This window comes from Amaranthus tricolor, chromosome 9 (genome assembly GCF_026212465.1).
Source record: "Amaranthus tricolor cultivar Red isolate AtriRed21 chromosome 9, ASM2621246v1, whole genome shotgun sequence".
Taxonomy (NCBI): Eukaryota; Viridiplantae; Streptophyta; class Magnoliopsida; order Caryophyllales; family Amaranthaceae; genus Amaranthus; species Amaranthus tricolor.
Window position 1 is genome coordinate 11,056,676 of NC_080055.1, and position 19,208 is coordinate 11,075,883.

The 19,208-nt window shown below is 30.3% G+C and overlaps 1 protein-coding gene and 1 long non-coding RNA gene across 2 annotated transcripts; one reads left to right on the forward strand and one right to left on the reverse strand.

Moving 5' to 3' along the window:
* The first annotated feature begins 5,907 nt into the window (after nt 1–5,907).
* On the forward strand, nt 5,908–6,577 carry LOC130823727 (uncharacterized). Its single transcript, XR_009046618.1, has 3 exons — nt 5,908–6,022; nt 6,166–6,283; nt 6,390–6,577. It is a non-coding gene; the product is annotated as an uncharacterized LOC130823727 (long non-coding RNA).
* A 2,845-nt stretch (nt 6,578–9,422) lies between these two features.
* On the reverse strand, nt 9,423–10,678 carry LOC130823243 (uncharacterized). The gene is made up of 4 exons (XM_057687869.1): nt 10,402–10,678; nt 10,223–10,305; nt 10,063–10,169; nt 9,423–9,975 (listed from the first exon to the last, which is right to left on the reverse strand). The coding sequence occupies exons 1-4, from the start codon at nt 10,676–10,678 to the stop codon at nt 9,423–9,425; spliced, it is 1,020 nt and encodes a 339-aa protein (XP_057543852.1).
* Nucleotides 10,679–19,208: the final 8,530 nt, after the last annotated feature.

Sequence of the window (19,208 nt, forward strand, 5' to 3'; positions counted from 1 at the left end):
GTAATACTTGAGTGACAACTATTAACTAATTTATATAGCAACGCATATCTTTCATAATATAAACTATTTTATTTAATTTTAAATAATTTTAGCATTATACATATTATTAAATATGTTGGAAAATGACAAATGAAAGTTCTAAAAGTTTTATCATTTGTTTTAGTATTATCAAGAATGAATGAATTATATTAGATTATGGCAAAATAATAATTTTGCAAGCATGCAATTTCAGCAAAAATATTTTACAAAATGGTCATCTTCAAAAAAAGTTAATTTTGGGCAGAATATGCAACAACCAGCGCCTCAAAACAAGATCCAAGCTCAATAGTTAACAAGCTCATTGAGGGTCAAGTACCTCATAACACAACTCAGGAAGCTGATCCAGCATCTGACACTACTAAGGCTAAGAGTTGCTCCTTAAGCAGGCCATCTTTTCACCCGTTTAAATCCAAGGCTGGCCAAGAGGTGTTACTCCCAAAGGTGGTAACTACTGAAGTGCATGGGCCACGTGTGGGAGGTCCTTATTTCTTGGTCATTTGCCGCACCAAGAACTCAGTAGAAGTCTAGGAAGGGAGCCTGCTGAGGAGATTGTTTGTCCAGTTCTTCCATTCAAGATTGAATGAGACTAATTCACTATTGTTAAGGAGATCATTGCCTAACCATATTTGCCTTTAGAAGGGTATTCATCAGAGATCAGTGGTCACTGATCATATCAAATTAAACATCTGCCTATTCCTGATCATTCCTGTGTGCAAAGCCATCAACCTAAGAATTCTTGGGAGGATATTGGTGCAATCAAACAATGCTTATGTTGTTATAAAAACTTATATATATTATTACATTTTATTATCATCATAGTTTGATAATTCTAATATGCAATAGTCTCTTTCTTTAAATTTCATATTAGCAAACTTTATGCATTGCACAAGTTTGTATACTAGTTATTATTTTATTTGTAAGAATTATAGTAGATTGGATGATATAGACATATTTATCACATCTTTCTAGAAAATTTTAATAATTATTTAAGCAAAAAATTATAAGAAAAATGGCATCATAGTACAATATATTTTAAAATTGTAAACGTGTTTTACACATTAAAGAAAATGTCACAGATTTATATTATTAGTGTAATAATTTTTGGTTTTTTTTAGTTCTAATATAAAATGATTTAGAGACACTCTAGTTGGCCTTTATGATATATGTAATTGTTATTATAGTTTATAGTGACCTTTAGGAGAAATGTCACTAAATCTTATGTCAAAAAAAACTTTAGTATGACTTTTCATTATGCTGCTAAAGGGTCTAATAAATGTCACTAAAACTACTACTATTAGATATTTAAAGTAGTGACATTTAAATTAAATGTAACTAAATATATCCCATAAAAAGTATAATATGTTGTAGTATATTGAAATTTAGTTTTAATTTATCTTAAATATAATCTGAATTGCATAGTTTTTTCTTTTAAATGACTAGATCAAATATTTATGATGGATAATATAAAGCTTCCACAAAAAAATTTGATGTAATTATGATTTACTTTCTTGTTTTAAATGATTTGATTCTTTAGGATGTAGTAGCATTAATTGTAATATGTTAAAGGTATATTAATAATATTATCAACTTATTTATAATAAGAAGATATGTTTGATAGAATATGAAAAGTATATTTCAATAAATATTACTCTCTTCTTTTGTTTTTTATATTCTTATTTAGAATTTGGGACGAAATTAAGAAAAATAATAATTATGCATTAGATACTATGAAAGATAAGTAATCTAATATGAAAAAAATAAAAATTCTATCAATTAAAATGTAAGTATAACAATATCATTAAGTTTCATCAGGTATATTGAAAGTTAATACATTGAAAATTAAATTGTAAGTTAATTTCTATAGATTTAAGGGTAAGTGGAATTTTCTTGAATTCAATTAATTACTAAATTAGAATAATTCTAATTTAGAAGAACATTTTAAAATTTTAAAATAAGGAATATGGAAAGAACAAAAGTGAACCGAGAGAGTAATTGAAAGTTATTTCAATTACTTCCATCACCATTGAATGTGTATTACAAAAGTATGATAATTTAAATCATTTAATTACCATTGAATATAAATAGATCGATACAATGCCAATCATAAATATAATCATACATTTATCATACGTACTAATAAATATGTTGGTAAAGGATAAACTTCATCTTTAAAGAACCCTGACAAATGGAATCATTTTAGTGGATAATAGTTGATTACATGAATATTTTAATTAATTTAGGATTTGATTTCTTAAATATTAAAGAAAAATGAGGTAAACCATTTATATAATTTTATTATAACAAATCTATATATCTAACTAAGAATCATACAGTCTATTAATTTTGATGTATAATAACATGTGCAGTTTCGAGAAGCTTGTGACATATGTTATTTTTTTGATTAAATTGATAATATTGACATTATATTTCTTATCCAATTATCAATTCTATAATCAAGTAAAGAAATTAATGATTATTTCAAATAGTCGTTTATAATTCTGAAACTCAGAGTAAATACTGAAAGTAAACGAACTGATATTTATAATAAGTCAACAAGAATGTGTTAATTGCCATTAATATGACAATTCTTTCCAATATCAATTTTGTATTCCTTTTATCAATTCTGCATTTAAGGACATAAATTAATAATTATTTCAAATAAATAATTGCAAAATTATTCCAATTTTATTTATAATTTTATAACCAATAATGTATATAGAAAGAAAATATACAGATATATACAATCACTCAATAACAATGTATTAAAAACCATTGATTTCGCTGGATTATATCATTGTTTTAAAGAGGATATAATGTGATTTGATTAGTAATAATTATGCAATTAAATAAAATTATTCCACAATCCATTGTTATATTAATTTCATTAATTGCCCGTCAACACAATAATTTTCAGTAAGAGTAACAATGTGTAACCTATAACTTATTATTACCGACTTATTTTTTGTTTCTTTGTAATTAATTTTTTGTTCCAATTACAATATAGATATTTAATTATTTTTTTTATTCACCTCTATTTTATATTTTTATTAGCCTTAATTTTTTAAAATATTAATGTGTTTAAAAATTCGTCATTTCCACCCATTTTTATCCTATAGTATAGGATAATATTGTTGTTGTTTCCTTTCTCAATGTCTATAATATATTTTTTGGCACTTAAAATAAACAAAAATCGCAACTATGAGTACGTAAATTGATTAAAAAAAATATTATCGTTTGTTTATTGTTACCAGTGACGAACAAATGATCCAATTTTTTTAATTATAATTTTATCTTCTTTTTTTGTTATTAGTAATAGCGAACAAAGTCTTAGTATAACTTTTTAAAAAAACTTAATCTATCTATCTTCTATACAATAAACTAATGAAGAAACAATTAGGACACATGTCGACTTCACAATAAAAAATTTTCCGCTCTTTTCATGTTCTTACTGGGAAATACCTTTTTAGCATATCATGTAATATTTTCTGATTTGATTTGTTTTACAAGATTTTAAAACTATATCTTATTTACTAATTTTTACCATACACAATCAATTAAGAAATGCAGTATCTTTTAATTACAATGGATAATTATCGGATAACATATTAATTATTTATTTTAAAAAATTATTTTCATTAAAATATTTTTGTAATAAATTAAGAAAAGAAAATAATTTTGAAATAGGTTTTTCATAGATAATCATATACACTACTTACATGGCTATATTAAAAAAATACACAAATTAAATAGATTATACATTAATTATTTAAGTAAATATAATAAGGAAAAGATGTTGGTGAAATTAATTTCAAATGGTAATTCTATCACCTATGTTTGACAAACTTATAACACATAAATAAATTAATTAGGTTATATGTTGATTATTATAGTTAAAAAATACTCCCTTTGTTCCTTAATTAAGTTCTTATAAGGAATGCTCATGGGAATTAAGAAAAATAAAAATCTTCTAAATGATAGACATTATTTTATTAAATAATAAATTTAATAGAGGAAAAGTGGAGATTATAAATATTAAAAAAAATATTAAATAATAGTTAGTGTAAAAATATGGGGATTACAACTAATAAAAAATATTTTTATAAAGTTAGTGGAAAATATGTAGGACCATAAAGAATATAAAAATGTTAAAATGAAGTTAGTGGAAGATATGCGGGACCATAAGTATTATTAAAATATTAAATCAGGATGAATGAAGTTATTTTTGTTCAAAATTTGTGACATAAACAGAAAGATTTTTATAGGAATAACAAGTAGAACACCTTAAAATAACAAATGAGAACTCCTTTAAGGAATGAAGGTAGTATGTTCTTAAGGATAAAAACTTATTTTAAGGTTTTACAAAGATATTAAACATTTAAATTATTATTTATATTATTTATTTCTATTATTTTTATGGAATTACTTATAATCTAGATTATTTAGTGCATGATTTTATGATTATATTTTATATATATTAGTAATATATATCTCAATCTAACAGTAATACTTTAACAGTTTTTAAAACAAATCAATTTTATAATTTCAAGATGATTTAAGAGTCATATGATAACTTAATTACACATATAAAATTAGTAATTTTTTATTTAAATAATTCATAAACCGTGCATGACACGAGAATCTATCTAGTTTTCTCTAATAGCGAACAAGTACTCTTAACCGTAGGCTCGAACATAAAGACAATTATTTTGAAAATAATTTTTTCACACTCTTAGTTTTCAAAATTTTAATAAAAAAGATTTTTTTTTATTTTCAAATTTTCATTTAGAGTTGGGTCTATGCCCAATTGCCCATTAGCCAAGTATTAAAACCAAATTTTATTAGTATTTAAGTATTATTAAAACTTAAAAGTATATTGTTTTTTCACCTACTTTCATAAGAGTTTACTAAAATAACAACTAGTCTCTTGAGAGATCATCTCTTTAAGAGACGTATCTCAAGCCTAATCCATTAAATTGATTAATGCCCATTTACGTATTCGCAATGCCTACTTACATTATTCTTAATGCTTACCTAACTGTATCCTTAATGCATACTTTTAATATCTTAAATGTCTACTTACATCATTTTTAATGCCAACTTACAATATTTTAAAAAATATATAATGGGCCGGCGCAATTGGAGATTGTCTCTCACAAGAATTTGTGCTAAAATAAAGTATGAAATAATAGTAGAAAAATAAATTCATTTAATACTCCCTCTATTCCTTTTTGTTTATCCACTTTAAGAGAGAGAAATATATATTAAAGATAAAATATATTCATGTGAGGTCTTGTTAGATTTGCCTTGATATAAAATTTTTTAATATATAATTTTTATAATTTTTTATGATGCATACTTAGAGATATTAAGACTTAAAATTTACTACATCATACATGCAAAAGGTAAAGTAAATAAATAAAAAAGAACAGTATCTTATACGACCCAAAATAAATATTCTACATAAATCCCCAAAAAAATTAAAACCTTGTTGGATAAGTAACTTTTATCAACTGTTGTATGGCTTTTAACTTATTTACGGATCGAATTACATAAAAAACTTGTACCAAATAGCTTTTCACCAATTTGTTAAGCCAAAAAAAATTGATTAAAGCGGTCTTTTATTATTATTATTATTATTATTATTATTATTAGGGAAATTATCATTGGTGCCCTTGTACTATTGAAAAATTACAATGGTACCCAACTGCATTTCAGTGGTACCCCCCAATTATATGGTAATTACAACCGTGACCTTAATGATGAATTTTCCGTTAAATGTCCGTTAAATTTGGAATTTAACCTAACCATGGTTAGTTTCTTCTTCTTCTTCCCTTTTCTCTTTCATGGCTGCTCTTCTTCCATGGCTTAATATTGCTCCATAGTTGATAGTTGATTGCTTCCCTCCTTCCTTTGGTGATTGGTGAACGCGTTTCAACTTCTCATTCTCTCTCTTCCCCTTTAGCTTAATCCCCTCTTCTAATCCGTAACTCCATTTGATTTTTTCTGTATAATAATCTCTGTTTCAACTTTCAAGTAAAAATTTGGTGAACAATTCAAAAATCTGTTCTTCCTTTCTTCACTGATTCAAGACTGAATTTTGATACATGATTTCTTTGTTTGTTTTAGTGATTCAAGATGAGAAATAATTTGTGGGTATTCAATGGAATGATGATGAAATTGCCCATTTTGTTGTTATTGTTTTTTCATCTACAACTTCTTCCTTGTTGTTCCATGAATTCTGAAGGTAATATTGATTGATTTGCTTCTTTAAAGCTTGATTCTTTTTGGGTAATTATGGGAATAAATTGTTAGATTAATGGGTAATTAATTAAGATGAACAATTTTGACAGGAATAGCTTTGTTGGAATTTAAAAAAATGGTGGAAGAAGATCCTTTTAATGCCCTTTCTGATTGGAATTCTGATAAAAATCATTGTTTTTGGTTTGGAGTTTATTGCTCTGATGGAAATGTTGTTATTCTGTAAGTTCTTCATTTTGATCTCTTTTCATTTTTCTGTTTATTTGCTCATGACTTTTATGCTGATTAAAATCTCAACTCACTTGCCGAATATTTTCTCAAGATTCAATTTTCAATCTTTCTTTCACTGTTCACCAAAACCATTAATGGGCAGAAGATAGCCCCATAAAAAACCAGGAACAGCTATAACATTTGATACAAATTAATCAATTCAATCAAAATTTCAAAGATATCATCCGCACAATGAATCTCAGTTTCACACTTGCTCCTGATGGAGTTGATGAAACAAGAGCAAATGTTGATGATGATAGAACTCTTCTGCAAAGCTTATCAGTAGGGATTAGTCACACCAATGGCAGTATCTTCACACCTTTTCAACCAAATTTCGAGTTTCCTGATGATGGAACGGTATGCCAAAGGAGCACATACTAACCATGGAAGAAGAGCAGCCATGGAAGAAGAGCAGCCATGAAAGAGAAAAGGGAAGAAGAAGAAGAAACTAACCATGGTTAGGTTAAATTCCAAATTTAACGGACATTTAACGGAAAATTCATCATTAAGGTCACGGTTGTAATTACCATATAATTGGGGGGTACCACTGAAATGCAGTTGGGTACCATTGTAATTTTTCAATAGTACAAGGGCACCATTGATAATTTCCCTTATTATTAACATACTAACTACCTTTTTCTATAATAATTAATACAATTTTGTGTCTTAACCAAAAGTCTTAATCAAAAGTCTTTTATTATAGAGAAAATTATAATAAACTACCTATTCTATACCCCTGTTTGCAAAAAACTACCTTATTTAAAATTTTTTGCAAAAAACTACCTTATATAATACATTTCTTTGCAAAACACTACCTTATAACGGTTTTTACCGTTTGACCGTTTAACTTAACCGTTGACAGTCACATGACAGTCACGTGACCTTATAAACATTTGCTTCTTATTCATTTCAACCTGTTTTGAATCAGTTGCTGCTCCTTCTTCATTCTAAAATCCCTAAATCATTCATCTTCATTGTTGTTTCTCCCTTCTTTCTTTCTCCTTGATTTCCAATCCCTAAATCATTCAAAGAACCCAATTTCTTCCAATTAATTAGTAATGTCTTCTTCGTTTTCTACCGAAAATTCGATACCTGAAAAATGTGGGTGTGGAGTTCCCTTTGCAAGGAGGGTTTCATGGACCAAGGAAAATCCATGAAGAAGGTTTACGACTTGCGTTTTTTATGATCCTGATAAAAATTGGAGGGGATGCAAAAAGTTTAAATGGGTTGATAAACCTGAAATGACTGTTTGGCAAAGAGAAGTCACTAACAAACTTGTGGAGGAGAAGCGACAATTAGCAACCGAAATCAAGATTTTGACATCAAGGGTTTGTTGCTTGGAACATGAAAAGGAACAAGCAATTTCAGAAATTAAAAGGATTCAGAAGAAATGGATGAATGAGAGAAAGCATGGAAATCAGATTACAAGCTTTGTATTAGGGTTCTTTTGTTTTTTGTTGGTGTTTCTTGTATTAATCAAGGCTAATAATTGAAGTTTAGGACCTATTTAAGAATAATTGTAACAGTGATTTGGGTATTGTAACATGATCATGATGAATGAATGAATTAAGTTTTTTTTTTCCATTTAATTTCTTTACAGGTATTGTAAATACACTTGTGTTTGCTTTCTGTTTATGTATGGAAATCAGATGGCTGTGTTTGCTCTGTAATATCCATTTGATCTGTTTATGTAATGTATGTTGTGTTTACTGTGTTGTGTTTGCTGTGTATGTTGTGTTTGCTGTGTTTGCCTTCTGCCTGGAACACAACATACACTGGTTTACAGCACTGATTTGTTTCTGTTGTGTTTGCAGCATCCAAACTTACTCATTCAGAACACATTTGTTTTTCAACACTGATTTGCAGCACCCAAACTTAAAACGTATTTGTTGTGTTTGCCTACTGCTTGGAACACTGATTTGTTTTCAAAGCACTGATTTTTTTCAGCACTAGTTCAGCTTTCTTTTTCAAGAATGCTCCTGCACTGACTCAATACTACTGCTGCATAAGTTACTGCTGCATACAATGAAGATATACACAATTCATCACAGTAACTGAACTCTTCACAATGACTAAATTTGCTGCACTTAATTGACACTAACTGAATTCTTTTGTTTTATGTTGGTGTTGGAAATCAGATGGCTCATTTGAACACAACAATGTACATTGGATGGCTCAGGTGCATACAACAATTTACATACTGCTGCATACAGCAATGTAAATTTACTTACATATTTCACCACTGATTCAAACAGATGGTTCATTTGCTTACATACAGCAACTACATACTGCAAAACACAATGCACTTAACCAATGAACTTCAGCACATACTCATAACTAATACAAAACTGATTTTCAATACCAATCAACTTCAGTAGGCACTGATTCAAACGCTGATCTTAAACAACAGATCAGATTTTCAGAACTAATCAAGTTTAGTAACCATCTCAACACTGATCTTAAACAACAGAGTACATTCTCAGTTCATATACTTATACTAATATATGTCTTACATTAAATCAACACACTACATTCAACATTAATTTACTTATACAGCTCTATATTTGACTTTGTTGATCCATTATACATGAAGTAGATGCAGCTGTTGCACTTTGCGTTTGTTGTTGACTACTGGAGCAAGGCACATCGTTTGGTGTGGATTGTTGAGTAGAAGAAGATCCCATTTTAGGCCTTCCACCCTTTGACTTGATCTTTGTTAGTGTTGGTTTGGGTGGATTCTTGCAGCCTTTTTTGTAGAGACCTAGGGCACCACAATTACCACATCTCCGTTGCTTGAATTCTCGAACAGCACTTACAGGCTTCTTACCTCCTTTACCTTCCTCAGCTTCCCTCTTTCATTTCCTTGTTTTAGGCCTTCCAGGCATCTTTCGAAATGGTGGAGGAAGTGGTTTGGCTAAAGTGGTTGTCGGCCACATTTTGTGTCCTGGCATACCATAAAACTTTGGAGCATACGTCTTTGCATACGTTTCTACAAGATACGCCTCATGGAAAAATTCGCTGGCATCAAATTTTCTAAGAACAATATAAGCCATGGCAATTTTACAAGGGATCCCAATAAGATTCCAGCTTCCACAAAGGCAAGTCTTGTTGGTCAAGTTTACAACGTAAGATTCTTCATCATCATCCACCTCAAACTCAGACACATCCACTGGGATTACCCTTAAACCATATATGTCCTTTGCATTTTTTTCAATCCACTCCATAAGAGAAATTATAGGCTTCCTCCTTACTTCTACTAACACATTATTGAATGACTCACAACAATTATTTAACAACATCCCATACTTACTCTTACTAGAAAAAGCATGCCTAGACCAGTGTTTAGCAGGAATAGTAGCTAGATATTCATATGCTTCAATAGAAATATTCTTTATTTCATTCATTTCTCTATCAAAATGAAACTGTAAAAGGTAAATTGTTACTAATTAATTCGACATTACATTTAAATATTTAATTGTATACTTGATTCCATACCTTGTTGTAAGCTCTTGCTGCTTTCCAAAAGTGATGTTTGAACAACTCTCTAGGGAACTTGATCTTGAAGTTAGCCCATATATGCCTACAGCAGAACCTAATTTCAGCTTCAGGAATCAATTGAAACAAGATATGTGTTAACAAGTAATTACGTTCATACCTTTTGCCTATCGCTCATGAAGGTGAAATCTTCACATCCTGCTTGTACCCAACTACTCGATGGACTAACCGACCTTAGGTCTTCTACGAGGAGATTTAGAAACCAAGTCCAAGTTTATACGTTTTCTGTTTCGACCACAGCCCATGCAACGGGGAAGATGTTATTGTTCCCATCCTTACCTACAACAGTCAACAAAACCCCAGGGAATTGTCCCTTCAAATGTGCCCCATCAACACCTATAATAGGCCTACAGCCAGCAACAAAAACCTCCTTACATGCTGGCACGCATACATATATCCTTTGGAACAAGGGTGGAGGTGCGTCTATTCCAATGCATTTCACGATTGCAGTGCTCCCTGGATTAAACCTCCTTATTGCTTCCGCATAATCCCACACCCTGCTATACTCTTCACTAGCATCACCAACTATCATTTTCTTTGCAATTCTTTTAGCCATATAACACTTAGAATACTTCACTTCACAACCTAACTCCCTGTTAACCCGTTTCTTAAATGCCTTTAATTCCCAATTTGGATTTTCCCTCCAATCCTCTATGTATTTCTCAGCTAAATACAAAGCAGTGACTTTGTTATTTTGGTGTTGGTGACCACAAGTGTGCTTGGGAAAATAACTCCTTATTGAAGTGTCTCCTCATCTTTCAACTTCACAGCATGAACCTTAAAATAACACTTCACATCCTTCCCATAAACACAGTTCACAATTATAGCTTTCGATTTCATGCAATCGCATCTATTGTAGCAATACACACTGATCCTACTTCTACCATTATGCAGGTAATAATAATTGTAACCACATTCAATAGCATGGTACCTTAATGCTTTTCTAAAGACATGTTGAAGGAAACTCAAGGCCTAAAGACAAATTGATCTTACCCTTGAAATCAACCTCAAGATTGAATGTAGGATAGCTGCATAAACCTTCCTCATCAACATTCAATGCACCCAAATCATCATCATCAGACTCTCATTCATCATCATTAAAGTATATGTCTCTATTGTTTTCTTCATCAACCTCCTTATCTACTATCAATCTAATTTCATCATCATTGAATGTAAGGTTTAGGGTGGAAATAGCAGCTGAGTTATTTGTTTTAGATCTAGGGTTAGCACTTAAACATTTTTTATAACCCGTATATGTGTTTGGTGGTCCCATTTGTCCAACATCAACATCTAAATTTGCTATTTCCAACTCATCCACAACCTCATGTGCCACATCAGATCTTTCGAGCTCCACCTCATCTACCCTAACATTACCCAACTCAGAATGCTTCTTTTTTGAACTACTTGTTTTTTTCCAGATTTTCAATTTCTTCTTCTTATTGATTTATCTAATTTTAAGAACCCTAATACATTATTCAGACACAACAACAATCAATTTACAAATTACAAGATAAAAAACAGGAAATTCAATAGAAAAAACGCAGCTCAACGAAGCAGATTTGTAAAACGAATTAAATTTTAAATTATGCCTAAAATACAACAATGAACTACAAAACCATAATTGAGTAGTAGTACATACCTCTAAAGGTTAGAAGTTTCAGCAAGATGATGTCGCAAAGAGGACGGGATCGAGTTCAAGAAGTTACAGATTTAGGGATTTTAGAATGAAGGAGCAACAACTGATTCAAAACAGGCTGAAATAAAGAAGAAGCAAATGTTTATAAGGTCACGTGACTGTCGCATGACAGTCAACGGTTAAGTTAAATGGTCAAACGGTAAAAACCGTTATAAGGTAGTGTTTTGCAAAGAAATGTATTATATAAGGTAGTTTTTTGCAAAAAATTTTAGATAAGGTAGTTTTTTGCAAACAAGGGTATAGAATAGGTAGTTTATTATAATTTTCTCTTTATTATAATGGCACATGACACCAAAAATCTTAACCATCAAAATCTATAATCGTGGCTTTTATTTAGAACTATTAATATTTTAAGCATCTTTTAACTAAAAAAAAGTAAAAAAATAAGCTTTAAACGAAACTTATTCCAAAATTGAGTGCCAAGTAGGCTCGGTTAAAAACTTACTTGGAAGGTAATGGGTGGCACTTATAATATATATGGATAATAATTTTGAAATAAAACGAAAGGGAGTGAAGGAGAAGGGAAAGGAAGGGAAGAAAAATGAAAGGGAAATAGCTATTATTTGTGTAGGAGGGAATGAAAGGGAAAGGAAGAGAGATGAAAGTTTTCCTTTCAAATATTTTCAACCTTGGAGAGATTAGAACCTTAACAATAAGTATCAATCAAATCTTTTGAATTCCCTTCCCTCCAAATCCCTTCTCTTCCATTTTGCTATCCAAACAAGATCTTCCTCCCTCCAAATCTCTCCCCTTCCTCTCCCTCTATTGTTTTCCATCCAAACACGGTAAACCCATAGTTGGTCAAATATTGCTGTGTGGGTATTAAGACAAAGCCCTCCAGCTAATATGGTTCATGGGAGTTCTTTGAGTATTCAATGAGTGAATAAGACCCTTTTTTATGTCGGTGCTACTATGAACAAGTTACAGATTGAGACATTTGCTAAGGGATACTATTTCCTATCTGATGACTGGTAATTAAACCCATAGCTTGTCGAATATCACTGAGTGGGTATTGGGACAAAGCCCTCCCGCTAATATGGTACAAGGGAGTTATTTGATGTTTCACTAGGTGACTAACACCTTTGCTAATGTTGGTGTTGCTATGAACAAGTTGCGAATTGAGACGTGTCTAAGGCTTACTTTCGTTTTACCTAATTGGTGGTCTCATATTTGCTCATAAGAGCAACCACGAGATCTAGATTTTGAATCTAACACTATTAAATCAACATTAGGATTGTATCAGTGCTTATAGCAAGGGATTTGTGACACTCAACTACTTATACATGAAGCTTTGTCTTGCGTCAAGAAAGAATGTGAAGGAGATATCTGGGCCACACGTACTCATGCTGTAGCAGGAGCGGCAATCTCGATACATAATTAATATTTAATAATAATGTTTAATACAAAAATATTGCGGAAGTCTCAAAATGCCGAGCTGTTAAAAACTTTAAATCATAAAAACTGAAACTGTTTAAAACAAAATTAAATATTACATCAGATAAGAAATATTGTTTGCTAAAAATGGAAAAAATACATCATCATCAAGTCATCAATAAAGATACAAAAAGCAGCTAAGTTCTTGATAAATAGTAATTACTGCGGCCTGGATCGGAACCTGAACTAAATCCTGTAAAGTACTGCCATCCATGATACGGATGACAGCCGATTGAATCAATCAGCGTTTAACGCCGAGCATAACTTCCTATCCAGCTCAAAATATGAAAATTATATGTTACATTTACAAAATAATAGTTTAAGTACGAACTTATAATTAATTGACATCACCGTATACTTTTACCATATTTTTTTTCTGTTCCATACTTTTAAGTCATTAAGATACCATTCTCAATCCTGACAGAAGTACATTACTGTCACTTATACAATTCGGTAATCTTAACACTTAAGTAAGTTTATTTGGTTAATGCTCATAACCGTACCATGCATCATAGCATCAACACTAATCAAGTTTATCATTAATCAACAAGCACATCAATATGACACCTGATATATGTAAGGGTCTGGTTAGGTGAGGACCGTAGTCCTACACCCTAACTATGGTGGGAGTCGTCACCCCTCCAATACAATTTATGCTCGAGCTCTACATGATAGGTAGCTAACCCCCTGTCTTACACCGCATTTCACGTGCCGGCCAACACGGGCGCCGGGATTTTATATCGACATTACCTTACTATCAGGGTCATTCAATCAATATTCATTCACACAAGTACATCACATTTTTATTACTACAATTTGACATTGACTTTGACTTTGATCAACTTAGGTGATAACCTCTTTTATTTAATAAAATTCTTAATCATAACATAAAATTAACCTTTATGTCTTTATACATTCATTATTAAATTTTTACACATTAAATTTTATTTATAACTTTATTTTTAATAGTTCGCTAAATTCACACTAATAACTTAATATTCAATCAATAGTCTCCAAATTAATATTTTCCACAAGTAGCTACTAAAATCTATTTCTCTTTAAATAAGTTCCCAAAATCAACATTTTCAACTTAACAATAAATAAAACTTTATTCTCTTAAAAAAATTAAATATTCTAATTAAAATTCAAGTTAAAATTGCATCATTTGAATAAGTTTTCAAAATTCTACAAGTTCACCAAAAATCAATATTTCAAATTTAGAAAAATAAGTAAACTTATAAGGTTTGCAAAAATTAACATTCTAGTTATAAAACAAATAAAACTTATAATTTCACAAAAATCAATATTTCTAGTTGTAAAACAATTCAAACTTATAATTTTCACAAAAGTCAATATTTCTAATTATAAAACAAGTAAAACATGTAATTTCACAAAATCAATATTTCACACATAGTTTGAGCGACAAGTTTACTAAAAATACTTTTACATCATTTTACATAAATTTTAATCAAATAGTTAGCAAATAAAATATTTTGTACTAAATAGTGATTAAAAGTTAATTTTATTATGAAATCTGATATATTCAAGAAAAACACTTCAATATTTAATAACTTATAAAAATTTTTCAAAAATATCTTTTTAAATTGTTATTTTATTATTATCACAAAAGTAGTTGTAATAATTTAAAATAGTAAATCAAACTCTTTTTTTTTATTATATGATAGTGGTCGAATGGCCTATAAGTGTTTTGGACCCATTTCACATAAAAAGAACGATTTAATTTAATTTATCATACTAAATCCTAGATTTACATAATTAACATAACCACTTACAAAAATAAAAACTTTACGCAATAACTTAAAAATTTACTATAATTTTAAGGATAAACTATACTTAAAGTTAATAATAAAAATACGACTCATTTTTATGTATTAAATAATTAAATCAAAATTATAAGGTTAAAATAATAAGTAGTAATGTTAGCTTAAGGAAGAAAGTTAAAACATAACGTTTTACAAAACCGTGAATATAATATTAAAATTTTGCTTTTCGTACTATAAAATAATAAATTAATATTTTAGTGCTTATAAAATGATTTTAAACAAAATAATTTTTTTTAAAAGTTTAATATTTGAAAGAAATTACTAAATCGGAAAAGGTTTCAAAATTAAAGATGTGGTTTGAAATGGATAACCGAAGGATTAGAGATTGAATTGAAAATTCGAAATAATTAACAGGAAGATTAAGATTAAGAATTTTAAGTCTGTTACACATGCTTACAATAATGGCTTATTGGTAAATTTCACAAGTGAAGTCATAAGAATGTAACATATATAGGTTATCGTTCAACTTCAGAGTCAAAGATGCAATTTATAACATGAAATGCCTAAAATTTAGTCTTAGGGTAAGTCTTGGTCGAACACATAGAACAATGATTTTTAGAGTAAATTCTAATGAGTAATATGCAGATCTGATTCACAGGTAATAAAGATATGAAAGGAAAAAACACATTGATTCTAAACAAAAGAATAAAAAAGAAGACAAAACTAGGATAAAGAAGATCAAGCAGGTTATTATGAATATCATTAGTAGATAGAAAAATTGATTAGCTTGGGAATAATAAATTAAAATCTAACTATTCTATGATTACATTGTGATCTTTGGGTTCACTTAATGTGCGCAACACCACTAATGTGCTTTAATGTTGTTTAGGTTCACTTACTTAAATCACATATTGTGCGCAACACCATATCACACATTGAGATCACATGTTGAATTTTTAGTTCTTTTAGTAGAGTAGCCGTATAGATCAAGTAGACTCACAAATTATATTGGCTTACCTGATCCTCTGGTTTATGGATGGAAAAATGGGGGATAAGGGCAGTATGTCCTTTTCCAAATAAATATCCGTATTCATATCTTACGGCGACCTGGCAGATAAAATTTTCATATACTTACGCCTTTCTATATGGGTACGCATTCAAATCCTTCTCCATCCACTATTTCCAATTGGATATACCTATCATGGGTAAACCAACTTATACTCGCCCCATTCACTCCACGTCCACATTATATATGTTGCACACAATTAAACATTTTTGTACAATTAATTGTATATCTATAATTATTTAAACCACACAATATAATATGCAAAATTTTTTGTCAATAGTTTTAAGAAAAATTTGATTTAAAAGGTACGAACTTTAGCTCATTTGCTTTTAAAGTATCGAACTTTCGTTTATTTTTTAAAGGTTTGAACTTTGGGGTACGGTGCCTCCGCTTTTAAAGGTTTTTTTTACCTTTAACCGGTTGAACAAGTTTTCTTCTTCACCAAAAATGACTTTCTTCTTCCTCATGACTTTTCGTTTTCTTATTGCTCATCCAAATTTAGCTTTTGAGTGTTCAACTTTTGAGCTTTCTCTAGCAAAATGACCAAACCTGTTCATGTTCATTTTCATTTTCATTTTTCAGTTTGTAAATCAGGAGTAATGAAGCCAAACACATTAAACCATTTGACTGTTCCTTTTAGTTTATCTCCTTCTCCTTCGTCACCAGTTCCACCCTCCCTTTCTGCAAATTTTGTGCTGGGAATGATCATAAAGGTTAAAGATTAAGTTAGCTTTAGCATTACTGAATAGTAGTACTCCACTTTTGGATAATGGGTGTTTAACTTTTTGTGCTTAACTTTGTTATTTTTGACGAATTTCTCAAATTTCTCAAAATCGCAACATCAAGTTTCTCAAAATGTTCTTCAGGTACAATTTTTTTATTGAGAATTTTGTTAATTTCAGTGTTTAACTTTTGTTGTTGAGATTCTTTTTTTTCAATTTTCAGTAAAAAAATAGTAAAGTTTTTTTTGTTAAGAGTGTTGTCTAAGTAATTAATAGCTCTCTTACAAATTGTCATGATGAAGATGAAAAGAAGTGATTTTTAGAAGGATGTTGACTTCTATGAGATGACGATTTTTGTAGGGAAGAATCGTTTAAAATTGAAGTAGAATTGGGGATTTAAAAAACCAGGTTGAGGTTTATGGAAGAAACCATGAGAAGAATTGGAGTAGAATTGATTAAAATTGGAGTAGAATTGGGGATTTTTGTAGTGAGTTTAGTGCTTATTCTTGGGACTCAATGGGTAAATCAAGGAAGAAGCCATTGATGAGGAGGTTTAAGGAAGAAGCCATTGATGCGGAGGTTGAAGGAAGAAGCTGATGAAAAATCAAGTTGAGGAGATGGTAACCTAATATTCCAGGTTACTAAAACCGGCAAAACCTTTAAAAGCGGAGGCACCCCAAAGTTCAAACCTTTAAAAAATAAACGAAATTTCGAACCTTTAAAGGCAAATGAGCTAAATTTCATACCTTTTAAATCAAATTTTCCTAGTTTTAATTAATAAAATATACAAAATTGATATAACGTGGTACATTAAAGATATGAGGTGGGTTGATAAAGGGCGAGTCGAGGGGTATAAGGCGGGGCAGGTGGATATGAGGAGGATAAGACCTCATACTCACCGACCATCTACCTACCACATGTTAGATATGGTGACTCAATAAAGCCCAATGTATGCATGAGATGTGATGTATATGTTACTTGGATGTTTGAGGTGTTTTATGGGTTGTTGATGAATGGTGTATGATTGGGACTGTTCTGTTTTGGTACCTGATGCCCTCTCGATTCAGGCTCGACCTAGGCTGGTTGCTCGACCGATCAAGTAAGAGATCAGAAGCTTCTGTTAACATTCTGATCTCTCGCTCAACCCCCGTTCGACCTCACATATATCGCTCGACCTAGTCGATCGAATGTTCGAGAAATTCTGTTTTAAGTGACAGTTTTCAAATCAGTTCGTGGGCATTCATTTATCAAATTTTCTTGTTCAAAAGCCTATATAAAGCTATTGTATATCCTTGTACATATGTATGTAAGATCATTTGTTGATTAGCAAATTGGAATTGAGTTGAGAGCCACATTCAAATACTTAGGGTTTTAGTGAGAGGTTTTGGGGTTTTATCTTCTTTTCTCATCTTGTATCATCCTAAGGGGGGATTCTCATCATAGAGGGGATTATAGTTTGTAATCAATACTCAAGAGCAATAATATTCATTCAATTGTTAAAGGTGTTGTTTTATAGTCTAATATCACATTGACATTAGGATTTTCTCCACATTGACATTATAGTTTGTAACCATATCCACTCACTATCCACCAAAAGCACACCTATACCATTCCAACATGGGGTGGATACGGTGCAAAACTCATACATTTACTCGCTAGCCATCCCTACTCTTGTTTTTGTCCATCACTCAATGAGTCGATGAATGACTCCACTTTCCTGCCTTTGATGCATCCCATTATGTACCTGTCAATCCTACAATGCCTTAGTCTTAGGTTACATAATTTTTTTGTTTATATATCATACATTAAATCACAATTATCCAATTTTATGGAAAGATATGGAAATTTTATTTACATTTTATTAATTTTGATTAGAGCAACCAAATACATAATTATATTCATCCGTAGAAACAACAAAACAAAATAAGAATTTTTCATGAATTGAACATAATACAAATCTAGTGTCAGTTTTTGAATTTTGCCAAGATCCGATTGGTTTATGCATTTCTCATAGTGATCTAAGAAACTAGCTCATTCTTAACACGATTTAACTTAACTCGTGTTATAGATCTTTTTTCCCATAATTCAACTTGCAAATAATATATTTTGCATATTTATTGAACCTGTTAGAGTAGGCTCACGAATGCGGAAGCGTGGGCCTAAAGGTGGCACGAAAGGTTAATGGCCATGGCTTGAAGGTGCACTAATGAATCATGATTATATGCAAGTATTAAGGTTATTTAAGCAATAAAAGTAAATAAAACATTAACACCAAAATTTAAGGTGTTTCACCATTAATGAGGCTACATCCATCATTCTAGGCTAGTGTATCATTATGTCAATAGTTCAAGGACTGAATGTTTGCACTTCATCCTTTACATGTG